Genomic DNA, 12,775 nt, shown 5'->3' on the forward strand with positions numbered 1-12,775 from the left:
AAGTTTCTGAGTTAACTGGTAATTTTCACTAATGCATTTTTAGTGTATTGTTTTTGTTGTTATTAACCACAACTTACCAGTCAGCTAATTCCTTTCTAACATTTTATCTTTTTTTTTTTTTTTTTTTGGTTTTTTGAGGTAGGGTCTCACTGTAGCCCAGGCTGACCTGGAATTCACTATGGAGTCTCAGGGTGGCCTCAAACTCAAGGTGATCCTCCTACCTCTGCCTCCTGAGTACTGGGATTAAAGGCGTGCACCACCAAGCCCAGCTTCATAATTTTTTTTTTCTTCAAAGCAGGGCCTCACTTGAGCCCAAGCAGACGTAGAACTCACTCTGTATCCCTAGTCTGGTCTTGAACTCATGACAATCCTGTCTCAACCTCCCAAGTGCTGGGACTAAAGGCATATGTCACCATGCCTGGCTTATAAAGAAATTTAACATGTCTCTAAGTATAAAATGGTATAAAGATTTAACGAGTAAGATGAATATAAAATCTTTCAGAAAATCCTGACCTTATATACAATTTTAACCTTTCTAGCTTACTGAGTTTTATTCCAACTCACATAGAAGACCAAACATTTGTAGCTAGGATCCACATATGAGAGAGAACATGTGATGTTTGTCTTTCTGGGCCTAGGCTACCTCAGTAAGTATAATCCTATCCAGATCCATCCATTTTCCTGCAAATTTCATAATTTCATTTTTCCTTACCAGCCAGTAGAACTCCATTGTATAAATGTACCACATCTTTATTATCCATTCATCACTGAGGGACATCTAGGCTGGTTCTGTTTCCTAGCTATTGTGACTAGAACAGCAGTAAACATGGTTGAGCAAGTATCTCTAAGGTAGTGAGGTGAGTCCAGAGGATATATGACTAGGAATGGTAAAGCTGGGTAATATGGTAAATCTATTTTAAGCTGTCTCAGGAACCTCCACACTGATTTCCAAAATGGCTGGACCACATTGAATTCTTACCAACAGTACAGAAGGGTTCCTCTTTTTCCACATCCTCTCCAGTATTTATTGTCATTTGTTTTCATGATGGTAGCCAACTTGACAGGAGTGAGATAGAATCTCAAAGTAGTCTTAATCTGTATTTCCCTGATGGCTAGAAATATAAAACATTTCTTTTAAATGTTTATATGCCATTTCTTCTTTTGAAAACTATTTAGTTTGGTAGCCCTTTTTTTAATTGAGTTGTTTGATTTCTTATTATTTTATTTTTTTTGAGTTCTTTGTATATCCTAGATATTAATCCTCTACCAGATATATAGCTGGCAAAGATTTTCTCCCATTTTGTAGGTTTCATCTTTGCTATATTCACAGTGTCTTTTGCCATAGAAAAACTTTATAATTTCATGAGGTCCCAACGGTTGATCTGTGATTTTATTTCCTGAGCAATTGGGGTTATATTTACAAAGTCTTTGCCAATCCTAATGTGTTGAAGGGTTTCCCTACTTTTTCCTCCTGCAGTTTCATAGTTTCAGGTCTGAAATTAAGGTCTTTGATCATTTGGACTTAATTCTTATACATGGAGATAAGGATCTATTTTCATCCTTCTACAGATACATCTCCAGGTTTTCCAGAACCATTTGCTGAAGAGGCTGTCTTTTCTCCAATGAGTATTTTTTGGCATTTTTGTCAAAGATCAGTTACCTAGACTTACATCTGTGTCCTCTATTCTGTTGCATTGATCTACATGTCTGTTGTTGTTCCTGTACCATGCTGTTTTTGTTACTGTGGCTCTGAAATATAGGTTAAAATCAGTTATGGTGATACCACCAGCCTCATTTTTGTTGCTCAAAATTGTTTTAGATATTTGAGGTTTTCTTGCACTTCCAAATGAATATTTGGATTGTTTTTTCTATTTCCATGAAGAATGTCATTGGAATTTTCATGAGGATTGCATTAAATGTATAGATTGCTTTTGGTAAGATTGCCATTTTCACAATATTCACTCCTCCAGTCTAAGAACAAGGGATGTCTTTCCATTTCCTAGTGTCTTCTGCAAATTCTCACTTGAGTGTTTTAAAGTTTTCATTTTAGAGATCCTTCACTTCCTTAGTTAGGTTTATTCCAATGTGCTTTCTTTTTTTTATGCAATTGTGAATGGGAATGATTCTCTGCTTTCATCCTCTGTGTGTTTGTTGTTAGCATATATGAAGGCTACTGATTTCTGTGTATTTATTTTGCATCCTGCTATATGGCTATAGGTGTTTATTAGCTCTAACAGTTTGCTGGTAGTCTTTAGGGTCCTTTATGTATAGAATCATGTTATCTGCAAATAATGATAACTTGATCTCTTCCTTTCCAATTTGTATCCCTTTTATACACGTCTCTTGCCTTATTGCTATGGCTAAGACTTCCAGTACTATATTAAATAAAAGTGGGACAGTAGGCACCCTTGTCTTGTTCCTGATTTTAGTGGAAAAACTTCAAGTTTTTCCCCATTTAGTAATATGTTGGCTGTAGGCTTGTCATAAGTAGCCTTTATTATGTTGAGGTATGTTCCTTCTATTCCCAGTCTCTGTAGGACTTTTATCATGAATGGATGTTAAATTTTGTCAAATGCTTTTTCTGCATCTAATGAGATGATCATGTGATTTTGTCCTTCAATCCATTTATATAATATATTACATTTATCAATTGGCATATGTTGAACCATCCCTGCATCTACTTGGTTGGGGTAAATGATCTTTCTGATACATTCTTGTATTCTGTTTGCCAGTATTTTGTTGAGAATTTTGAATCTATATTCATGAGGGAGATTGGTCTGTAGTTTTCTTTTTTGTTTTTGTTTTTGTTTTCTATCTTTGTCTGGTTTTGGTATCAGGGTGATGCCTTCTTTTCCTATTTTATGGAAAATCTTAAGAAGCAATGGTGTTAGATCTTCCCTGAAGGTCTGGTAAAATTCACCATCAAATCGATCTGGGCCTGGACATTTTTTTAGTTGGGAGATTTTTTTTTATAACTGCTTGGATCTCCATACTTGTTATAGGTCTATTTAAGTGGTTAATCTCATCTAAATTTAATTTAGGTAGGTCATACAAGCAAGGAAATCATCCATTTCTTTCCGATTTTCAAACTTAGTGGAGTATATGTTCTTACAGTATGTTCCTATGATTTTTTTGAATTTCTCTGGTATCTGTTGTGATGGTGCCTTTTTCATCTCTAATTTTATTAATTTGTGTCTCTACTCTACTTGTTTTGGTCAGATTTGCTAACAGTTCATCAATCTTATTTATCCTTTCAAAGAATGAGCTTTTTGTTTTGTTGATTCTTTGGATATTTTTTTGGTTTCTATTTCATTAATTTCTGACCTAATCTATTACTTCTTCCCATCTACTCGTTTTCAGTTTGCGTTGTTTTTCTTTTTCCAAGCCTTTAAGGTGAAGCATTAAGTTGTTTACTTGCAACCTTTCTAATTTCCTTTTTTAATATTTTATTTTTATTTATGTATTTGCCAGTGAGAGTGAGAAAGAGAGAGAAAATGGGCATGCCAGGGCTTCCAGCCACTGCAAACAAACTCCAGATGCATGCGCCAACTTGTGCATCTGGCCTACCTGGGTCCTGGGGAATCAAACCAAGGGCCTTTGGCTTTGTAGGCAAGTGCCTTGCCTGCTAAGCCATCTCTCCAGCCCCCCTTTCTAATTTCTTAATATAGGCACTTAAAGCTATAAATTTCCCTCTTAGGACTGCCTTTATTGTGTTCCAAAGGTTTTTATACGTTGTGGTCTCATTATCATTTGACTCTATTAATACATTGATTTCTTCATTGATCATTATTATTCATTCATCATTAATAGTGTATGGTTTAGTTTCCATGATTTTGTGTATGCTTTATAGCTTTTCTTGCTATTGATTTGTACTTTAATTCCTTTGTGATCAGATAGAGTGCCAGAATTATTTCAATTTTCTTGTATTTAAGATTTGATTTGTGCCCTAGTATATGGTCTATTTTAGAGAATGTTCCATGTGCTGCTGAAAAGAATGTGTATTCTGCAGCATTTGGATGAAATGTCCTGTAGATATCTGTTATATCTATTTATTCTATGACCACATTTAATCCAGATGCATCTCTGTTCATTTTTTGCCAGGATGACCCCTGTCAATTTGAGGAGAGTGGAATGTTGAAGTCACCCACCACCACTGTGTTTGGTGTTATCAGTGACCTTAGTTCTAATAGTGTTTGTTTGGTGAAGTTGGGAGCCCCCATGTTAGGTGCATATATGTTTAGGATTATAATGTCCTCCTGTTGGAGTGTGCCTTTAATCAATATAGAGTGACCTTCCTTATCTTTCCTAACTAATGTTGGACTTGTCAAATATTAGGAGAGCGACCTCTGCTTATTTTCTAGGCCCATTTTCTTGAACCACCATTTTCCAGCCTTTTACCCTAAAATAGTTTCCATTCTTCATAGAAAAGTGAGTTGCTTGAAGGCAACAAATTGAAGGATCTTTCTTTGTAACCCAGTCTACAAACCTATGTCTTTTGGTTGGGGCATTGAGGCCATTGATATTAAGCGTTGTTATTGAAAGATGTGTATTTATTTTTACCATTTTTCTTGTTTTGTAGTTCTTCCTGTTTTGCCATTGCTCTCTTGTATTAACTAATATGTGAGTATGGTTTGTTTTCTTCAGGTTCCTCACATGTGTGCTTTTCTTTCTCCTCAGTGTGGATGATCCTGTGAAGTATTTTCTGTAGAGCTGGTTTTGTCTTCAAATATTCTTTTAGCCTGCTTTTGTTGTGGGATGTCCTTGTTTCTCCTTCTATCTGAATTGATAGCTTTGCAATATAAAGTGTCCTTGGTTGAATGTTGTTATCTTTCAGAACTTCTGCCTTTGCAAGTTTGTGTTGAGTAATCTGCTGTGATTCTGATGGCCTTGCATTTGTATGTGACTTGATTTTTCTGTCTAACTACTTTCAATATATTTTCTTTGGTTTGTATCATTGATAGTCTAATTTTAATATGGTGAGGAGAGGTTCTTTCCAGGTTTTTTCTGTTTGGGGTTCTAAAGGCTTCCTGTATCTGCATTGGCATCTCCTTCCCAATTTGGGGGAAGTTTTCTTCTATGATTTTGTTACAAATGCCTACAATGCCTTTGGAGTGAAAATCTTCTCCTATTATACCCTGAATTCTTATGTTTGATCTTTTCATAGTGTCCTGAATATCTTAAAATTCCCATTCATACTTTCCTACTAATTTGTCCTTCTCTTTGTTGGACTGTATTAGATCTGTCACCTGGTCTTCTAGTTTAGATATTCTATCTCTCCATCATCCATTCCACAGTGTTTTTTATTTCATTGGCTATGTTTTTTATTGCTAGTATTTCTGATTAGTTTTCTTTATTCTTTCTGTTTTCTTATTTATGTCTTATATTGACTTACTTATTTCATTAAATTGGTTTGCTGTGTTTTCTTTGATTCCTTTGATTTCCTCTTTTATTCCATTGATTATCTCTTTGATTTCTTTGAACATATTTGTAATCATTCTTCTGAAATCTTTCTCAGGCATTTCCTCTAAATCAGTCTCACTGGAGGTCATTTCTGATGCATTAATACTTTCTGATGGATTTATATTGTCTTTTTTATGTTTCTTCTATTATAATGTAGCAGTTTTTGCCTCTTGGATTAATTTAATGCTTGGATTTTCTAATTATCTGCAGTATTACTAGATGTATCATTCAATCTGATGCTATATATCTTCAGTGTAGGAGCTTAAGGTGCTAGGTGTGGACTCTTTAAGAATCTCAGAGTAACCATAAAAGTGACTGTAGGTGTTGGGTTTGCCTCCTATGAGAGTAATCAAGTAGGCTGAGCAGAACAAAATACAGGCAAATTCTAAAATTTAACTAAACAATGTACACAGTCATTGAAAAACAGCACAGAGTATTTATGCAAGTGTAGGTATTATGACACCAGATCCTCTAACAAAGTCACAGTCTATGGATGTGGGTTGCACCACACCCTTAATCCTTTCAACTGGGATTCTAAGATTTCTGGTCTGTAGAAGGTTCCAAGTCAGCTTGTGACCATGTGAGACCCTCCCCTAATGAACGACAGAAAAGAAACAAAGGCATTATAAATCAGGAAGCAACAAATGACAAGCCCAAAATATAGCTTATTTAAGAATGGCAAAGCCAGCCATGGTGGTGCATGCCTTTAATCCCTGCACTCAGGAGGCAGAGGTAGGAGGATCACCATGAGTTCAAGGCCACCCTGAGAATACAGAGTGAATTCCAGAAGGGCCACCCCGGGCTAGAGTGAGACCCTACCTCAAAAAACCAAAAGAAAAAGGAAAAAGAATGGCAAATTCAATCATCCATCAGATTTAACATATAACTTACCCTGACATGGAAGGTGCAATTAGCATCTCCAATTTAAGCCTATATACTAGGCTTATTTGGCAGGTTCTGACATGGTGTAATTCCAGTTACCTTTTGGGATGGATTTGGTCTCAATTATGCTGCATTCACACTTGGGTCCCTCTTTGCTGCCTTGTGGGCTCAGGTAGTCTGGCTGGGTTGCTGCTTTGATCACCTGTGCCAGATGCTGTGTAGGTGAGCTCCCTTCCCCAGGTCTCTGGCACTTGGTGGCACTTGTGCTGACAGTTGGGTGGGGGAGGCTGTGTATGGTGACTGACGTTCTCCCTCTGGTCCTCACGATCCTCTTCCTCACTAGCTGCTCCATTGGTACCTGCAGTCTTCCCTTCACATTTCTTGAGTTTGTGAGGAGGAGGCAGGTGTTAGTGGAGAATCTCCTCACCTGGTTCTTCCTGTGGCTAAGCCACACAGACCTGGTTCCACCACTGCTGGAGCTGCTTCTGCCTGCTTCTGTGGGATCTACATGATCTGGATCTCTCCTACTCTGCTGCAATTGATAATTTCTTAAAATGTAAAAGAGTGAGTGTATTTTGTTGCCTTTTTTTTGTTGTTGTTGTTTTGTTTTGTTCTGTTTTTTGGCTTTTTCTCCCCTAGGATGCTTTGGCATGGTTCCTACACCGCCATCTTAACCAATAGTCCTGAAATACTTTTTCTGCATCTAATGAGATGATCATGTGATTTTTGTCCTTCAGTACATTCACATAATGTATTACATTTGTCAGTTTTCATATGTTGAACCATCCCTGCATCTCTAGGATAAAGCCTACTTGGTTAGGCTGAATTATCTTTCTGATACATTCTTGTATTCTGTTTGCCAATATATTGTTGAGAATGTTTACATCTATGTTCATGAGGGAGATTGGTCTGTAATTTTCTGTTTTTGTTCTATCTTGGTCTGGTTTTGGAATCAGAATGATACTGGCTTTGTAGGAGGAATTTGGTAGGATTCCTTCTTTTTCTATTTTATGGAAAAGCTTAAGAAGCAATGGTGTTAGTTCTTCCGTGAAGGTCTGATAAAATTCAGTAGTGAATCCATCTGGGCCTGGGCTTTTTTTAGTTGGGAGATTTTTGGTAAATGTTCGGATCGCCATGCTTGTTATAGGTCTATTTAGATGATCAATCTCATCTTGATTTAATTTAGATAGATCATATAAATCAAGGAAATCATCCATTTCTTTCAGATGTTTATACTTTGTGCAGTATATGCTTTTATAGTATGTCCCTATGATTTTTTTAATTTCTCTGGCATCTGTTGTGATGTTACCTTGTTCATCTCTGATTTTATTAATTTGTGTCTCTTCTCTCTTCCTTTTGGTCATATTTGCTAAGGGTTTATCAATTTTGTTTATCCTTCCAAAGAACCAACTCTTTGTTTTATTGATTCTTTGGATTTTTTTTTTGTTTCTGTTTCATTAATTTCTGCCCTAATCTTTATTATTTCTTCCCATCTACTGATTTTTGGTTTGCCTTGTTCTTCTTTTTCCAAGGCTTTAAGGTGAAGCATTAGGTTGTTTACTTGCGACCTTTCTAATTTTTTAATATAGGCACTTAAAGCTATAAATTTCCCTCTTTGGACTGCCTTCATTGTGTCCCAAAGGTTTTGATATGTTGTGTTCTCATTGTCTTTTGACTCTATGAACTTACTGATTTCCTTCTTGATTTCTTCATTGACCCATTCATCATCTAATAGTGTATTGTTTAGTTTCCACAATTTTGTGTGTGCTCTATAGCTTTTCTTGCAGTTGACTTTGTAGTTTGAATCCATTGTGGTCAGATTTCAGTTTTCCTGTATTTGTTAAGATTTGCTTTGTGTCCTAATATATGGTCTATTTTGAACTCACAGCGATCCTCCTACCTCTGCCTCCCGAGTGCTGTGACTAAAGGCGTGCGCCACCATTCCTGGATAACGTATATATTTTAATGAAGACCCAAGGTCATTCCTGAAATTTATTATTAAAACAGGTGCTGTTCCTATCATCCGGTGCTCAAGAGGAACGGCAGCAGAAATGGTGGCAGTAGTAAGTGTCTACATCTCATTTGAGTATAAACAGTGCTCTGTGAATTGTTTTCTAACAAATACAAGTGCTTTTGTTCAATATCTAATTACTATAGTGAAGTATTAAGTGCCAATATAAATATTTATTACATTGGGACCTAGTAAAAACAAAAAGTAATCATTGTATACTTACACAAAATAGAATTAAATTATTTTCCACTGTGCTATTCTAGTCCTCATTCTTTTATTACAAAAATGTGTATTCTTCATTCAACTTTTTATCTTTCAAGTATTTTCTATGCTTACTTTGCTCCCAAATTATTTAATATTCAACTTCTTTTAGCAAGTACTTATTATCAACATAACCACTTTTAAATGTTAAAGTACATTTTGCAACTACAGTGCTAGGCGAATTGATCCCCAGAACTCATGTAAAACTGTCAGGTGTAGCAAGCACTTGTAATCCCAGTGCTAGGGAGATAGATCCCTGGGGCTCACAGGGCAGCCAGTCTAACCTAATTGATAAGCTCCAGACCAATGAAAGGCCATCTCAAAAAGAAAATGGCATCCTTGAGGAACAACACCAAATGTTGCCCGGTGGCCTCCATACACGCATATACACACACATGTGCATATACACTGACCCACACATGAACATGAACACACACTTGCACCCACATACATATTAAAAAAAAAAAAACCCTGGGCTGGAGAGATGGCCTAGCAGTTAAGCAGTTGCCTGTGAAGCCTAAGGACCCTGGTTCAAGGCTCGATTCCCCAGGACCCATGTTAGCCAGATGCACAAGGGGATGCATGCATCTGGAGTTCGTTTGCAGTGGCTAGAGGCCCTGGCGTGTCTGTTTGCTCTCTCTCTCTCTCTCTCTCTCTCTCTCTCTCTCTCTCTGCCTCTTTCTCTCTGTCTGTTGTTCTCAAATAAATAAACAAATAAATAAATAATATTTTTAAAGCCTATCTCACTATATGAAAATTAAACAATAAAATTTTTCTTTAAAGATTTTTTTTTAAAGTCTTAGAGAAATTAAAGAATTACTTAAAACGAAAGCTGGTAAGTGGTATGGAAGGCCAGAGTTAAGCACATTCATCTTGGCCTTAGTAGCTCACATGAATCATTTGTTTGTGGAGGCTAAACTCCCATCACATCCTCCATTTTTAATCTGGGCCTTTTGTACCTTGCACTACTCTGTTTACCCCAGCCCCTATCAATCTTTCTTCCCTGTGGACAGGGTCTTTAGATTAACAGTTATACTTAAGAGGAGATTGGTCATTGCTACAAAATGTCTTCTGCAACTACAGAAAAATTAACCAGTTTAAAAGTGCTTGTTAGTAAAATCAGAGCTGAAGAAGGATAGAAAGGTCTTTTTAGTTTTTCGAAGTAGGGTCTCACTCTAGCCCAGGCTAACCTGGAATTTACTATGGAATTTCAGGGTGGCCTTGAACTCATGGCAATCCTCCTACCTCTGTCTCCCTAGTGCTGAGATTAAAGGCATGCGCCACCACACCCGGCTGAAAAGGTCTTTCTTAAGTATGGGTTATATTAGCATTAAAACAGTTAAAATGCTAAGATATTTAGGTTCAAGAATCACCATTTTCTAAAGGAATTCAAGTTTCTTCCTTATATAACTAAGAACACGGTGACCTACCTACAAGAAGTCATAAGAAACTGTTACTGAAAGTTTATCTAAAATTTGATTTTGCAGAAACTAGATAAGAAGCTTCGAGAAAATCTAAGGGATGCAAGAAACAGCCTTTTTACAGGGGATTCACTTGGAGCTGGACAATTCAGGTATTATTTAGTGAATATACTTCTATTTGAAAAAAATTAGTGTTTTTTGTTGTTTTTTCTATATGATAAAAACCCACTCTTTTAAGGGGAATTTATTATTATTAATCAGGTGCCCCAGGTTTTTCTGGTTGGGGTGGTTTCGAGGTAGGGTCTCACTCTGGCCCAGGCTGACCTGGAATTCACTATGTAGTCTCAGGCTGGCCTCAAACTCACAGCAACTGGATTTTGACTCAGGTTATTCTTGACATGCAAATAGATACCTTATTGAATTTGTCTTCTGGTAGAAATATCTGTTACATTTTGTCATTTGTAGAATAAATTTCTCTGTTTACATGGCTTTCGATTATAAGTAAACTGGGTAACAAAATACCGAAAAGCTTGTTATATTTATATTTGTTTACATATTTCTTCGTAAATTTCTGTCTCCATATTGAAATACTAATAAGTTGCAAAGTATTTCTGTCATTGCTGTCAATTATAGCATGAGTAAATAATGCCAAAGTTATTGACTGCTCGATTGTTATTAGAAATGACAATTTCTAATTGTTGGCAGTCTCAATACTTGTGTTACTTTAAACTGTCCTAATTTTCTTGCTGGTCTTAAATATTCTTCACAGTGTTTCTCATTAAGCAGAGCAGAAACACTAAATACTCTCATGAGTATTTCTTTAATAGAGGTAATTACAGTTCCATACCTTTCTTAATAGTGCTGTTTTTAGTGCTGTAGTAGAGGCTGTGGAAGCCACTATAAGAGCACTATTTCATTTAGATGTTTTAAAGTTTTGTTCTCATCACAATATTATTCATAATATCTTATTGTTGGATGCATTTTTAAGTTATCCTAGCCAGCAAATTGTTAAATCCAGCTATAAGGTAGTGATTACCAATCACATCAGTTTTTCTGCCCCAGAGACATTTGGTCATGTCTGTAGACATTGGCAGTGGTAACTGGGTAGATGCTGCTGGAATTTGGTGTGCATTTTAAGGTGTTTAGTAACATCACTGTGCTCAAGACAAACCCTCATGAATAGTTGTTTAGCCCCAATTGTCAGTAATGCCAAGGTTCATAAACCCTGCTTTAGGCTATCTTCCCACCTTCCTCATACTCTGGAATAATAAAGTTAATGCCAAGGATGTCACTCTGATTTTTAGCCTAGAGGCAGAACACAGAAAAGTCTACCCAACTGTATCTGTAATGTCTAAAGAGTTAGTAAAATGGTTGTCTTGCAGGAGGAGATAAGTATAGCTAATATAATTATGTAGTAATGAGTTTTGAAATTTGTATGTACTCTTGATAATACCTCTTAAGAAAATAACTTATGTAAACACATGGTAACCAAATGACTTTGTGTCTCAATTTACTTTCACATTTGAATTATAATAATGGAATTAAACCACACATGATGTATCATGCCTTATCTGCTGAGTGATTACCACTTAACATAATATTTTCTTTTTCTTTTTTTTTTGATTTTTTGGTTTTTCGAAGTAGGGTCTCACTCTAGCCCAGGCTGACCTGGCATTCACTGTGTTGTCTTAGGGTGGCCTTGGAACTCATGGCAATCCTCCTGCCTCTGCCTCCCCGAGTGCTGGGATTAAAGGTGTGCGCCACCATACCTAGCTTTGACATAGTATTTTCATGTTGTATATTATAATGGGATAGGGCTTGTGGGGCTCTTCTAGAGTCTTTTTTTCTTGAATTGTGTTTATAGGAAAAAAGCTGTAATTTGCAATTGATTAAAATGTCCAACATTTACATAAATATATAAGATATTGTTCATTTTCCCTGGCTCTGACAATTATACTTATGTTTTGCCTTTTTTTAAATATTGAATTTATATGTGAGAAGAAACTTATTTTAACTATAAAAATTATTGTATAAAAATATTTGTATAACTTGCTTCCTTAAAGAAAGTTCCCTAAGACTTAAAACCTAGTATTAAACATTGGTTCTAAGTAACCCAAATCATTATAATAAGTGACTATTAAAAATTTTGAAGTACTAGCCAGGCATGGTGGTGCACGCCTTTAATCCTACCACTCAGGAAGAAGAGTCAGGAGGATTGCCATGAGTTCAAGGCCACCCTGAGACTACTTAGTGAAAACCAGGTCAGCCTGAGCTAGAATGAGACACTACCTCAAAAAAATTTTTTAAATATTATAGTTTTAAAATTATAACTGTTCATATCAAAATGGCATATAATGTGAAATACTAGAAAACTTTAAATGTGTACATTGCTATCAAGTTTATATAATTTTTAAACTGTATTTGCAGCTTCCAAAGGCCCTTACTAGTCCTTGTTGACAGAAACGTAGATTTGGCAACTCCTTTACATCATACTTGGACATATCAAGCATTGGTGCATGATGTACTGGTAAGAAGCTAAGTACAGCACTTATTATTCAAATGTGGTGGCAGTCAGCAACTTCCTGAATGTAAAACTGATATCATGGCTGCAGGCACAAAGTTAATAAGCATGAAGGTGACAAATATAAATAAAAGTAGCGATGTGAATGAAGACTAGTGCTACATTGAAATTTAAATTTCTAAACTTGTAACTTTACAGTGTTAGGGCCAGAACCCAAGG

At 36.2% G+C, this 12,775-nt stretch overlaps 1 protein-coding gene across 3 annotated transcripts in view; it reads left to right on the forward strand.

Annotated features, from left to right (window-relative positions):
• Positions 1–12,775, forward strand: part of Scfd1 (sec1 family domain containing 1) — a 116,730-nt gene that overhangs the window by 23,366 nt on the left and 80,589 nt on the right. For all 3 annotated transcript variants that reach the window (XM_004661853.3, XM_045154612.1, XM_045154613.1), the window contains 3 exons: positions 8,350–8,405; positions 10,102–10,187; positions 12,463–12,562. In XM_004661853.3, coding sequence (XP_004661910.2) covers positions 8,350–8,405; positions 10,102–10,187; positions 12,463–12,562 — 242 coding nt within the window. The remainder of the gene's footprint in view (positions 1–8,349; positions 8,406–10,101; positions 10,188–12,462; positions 12,563–12,775) is intronic.

This window comes from Jaculus jaculus, chromosome 7, assembly GCF_020740685.1.
Source record: "Jaculus jaculus isolate mJacJac1 chromosome 7, mJacJac1.mat.Y.cur, whole genome shotgun sequence".
NCBI classification, from domain to species: Eukaryota; Metazoa; Chordata; class Mammalia; order Rodentia; family Dipodidae; genus Jaculus; species Jaculus jaculus.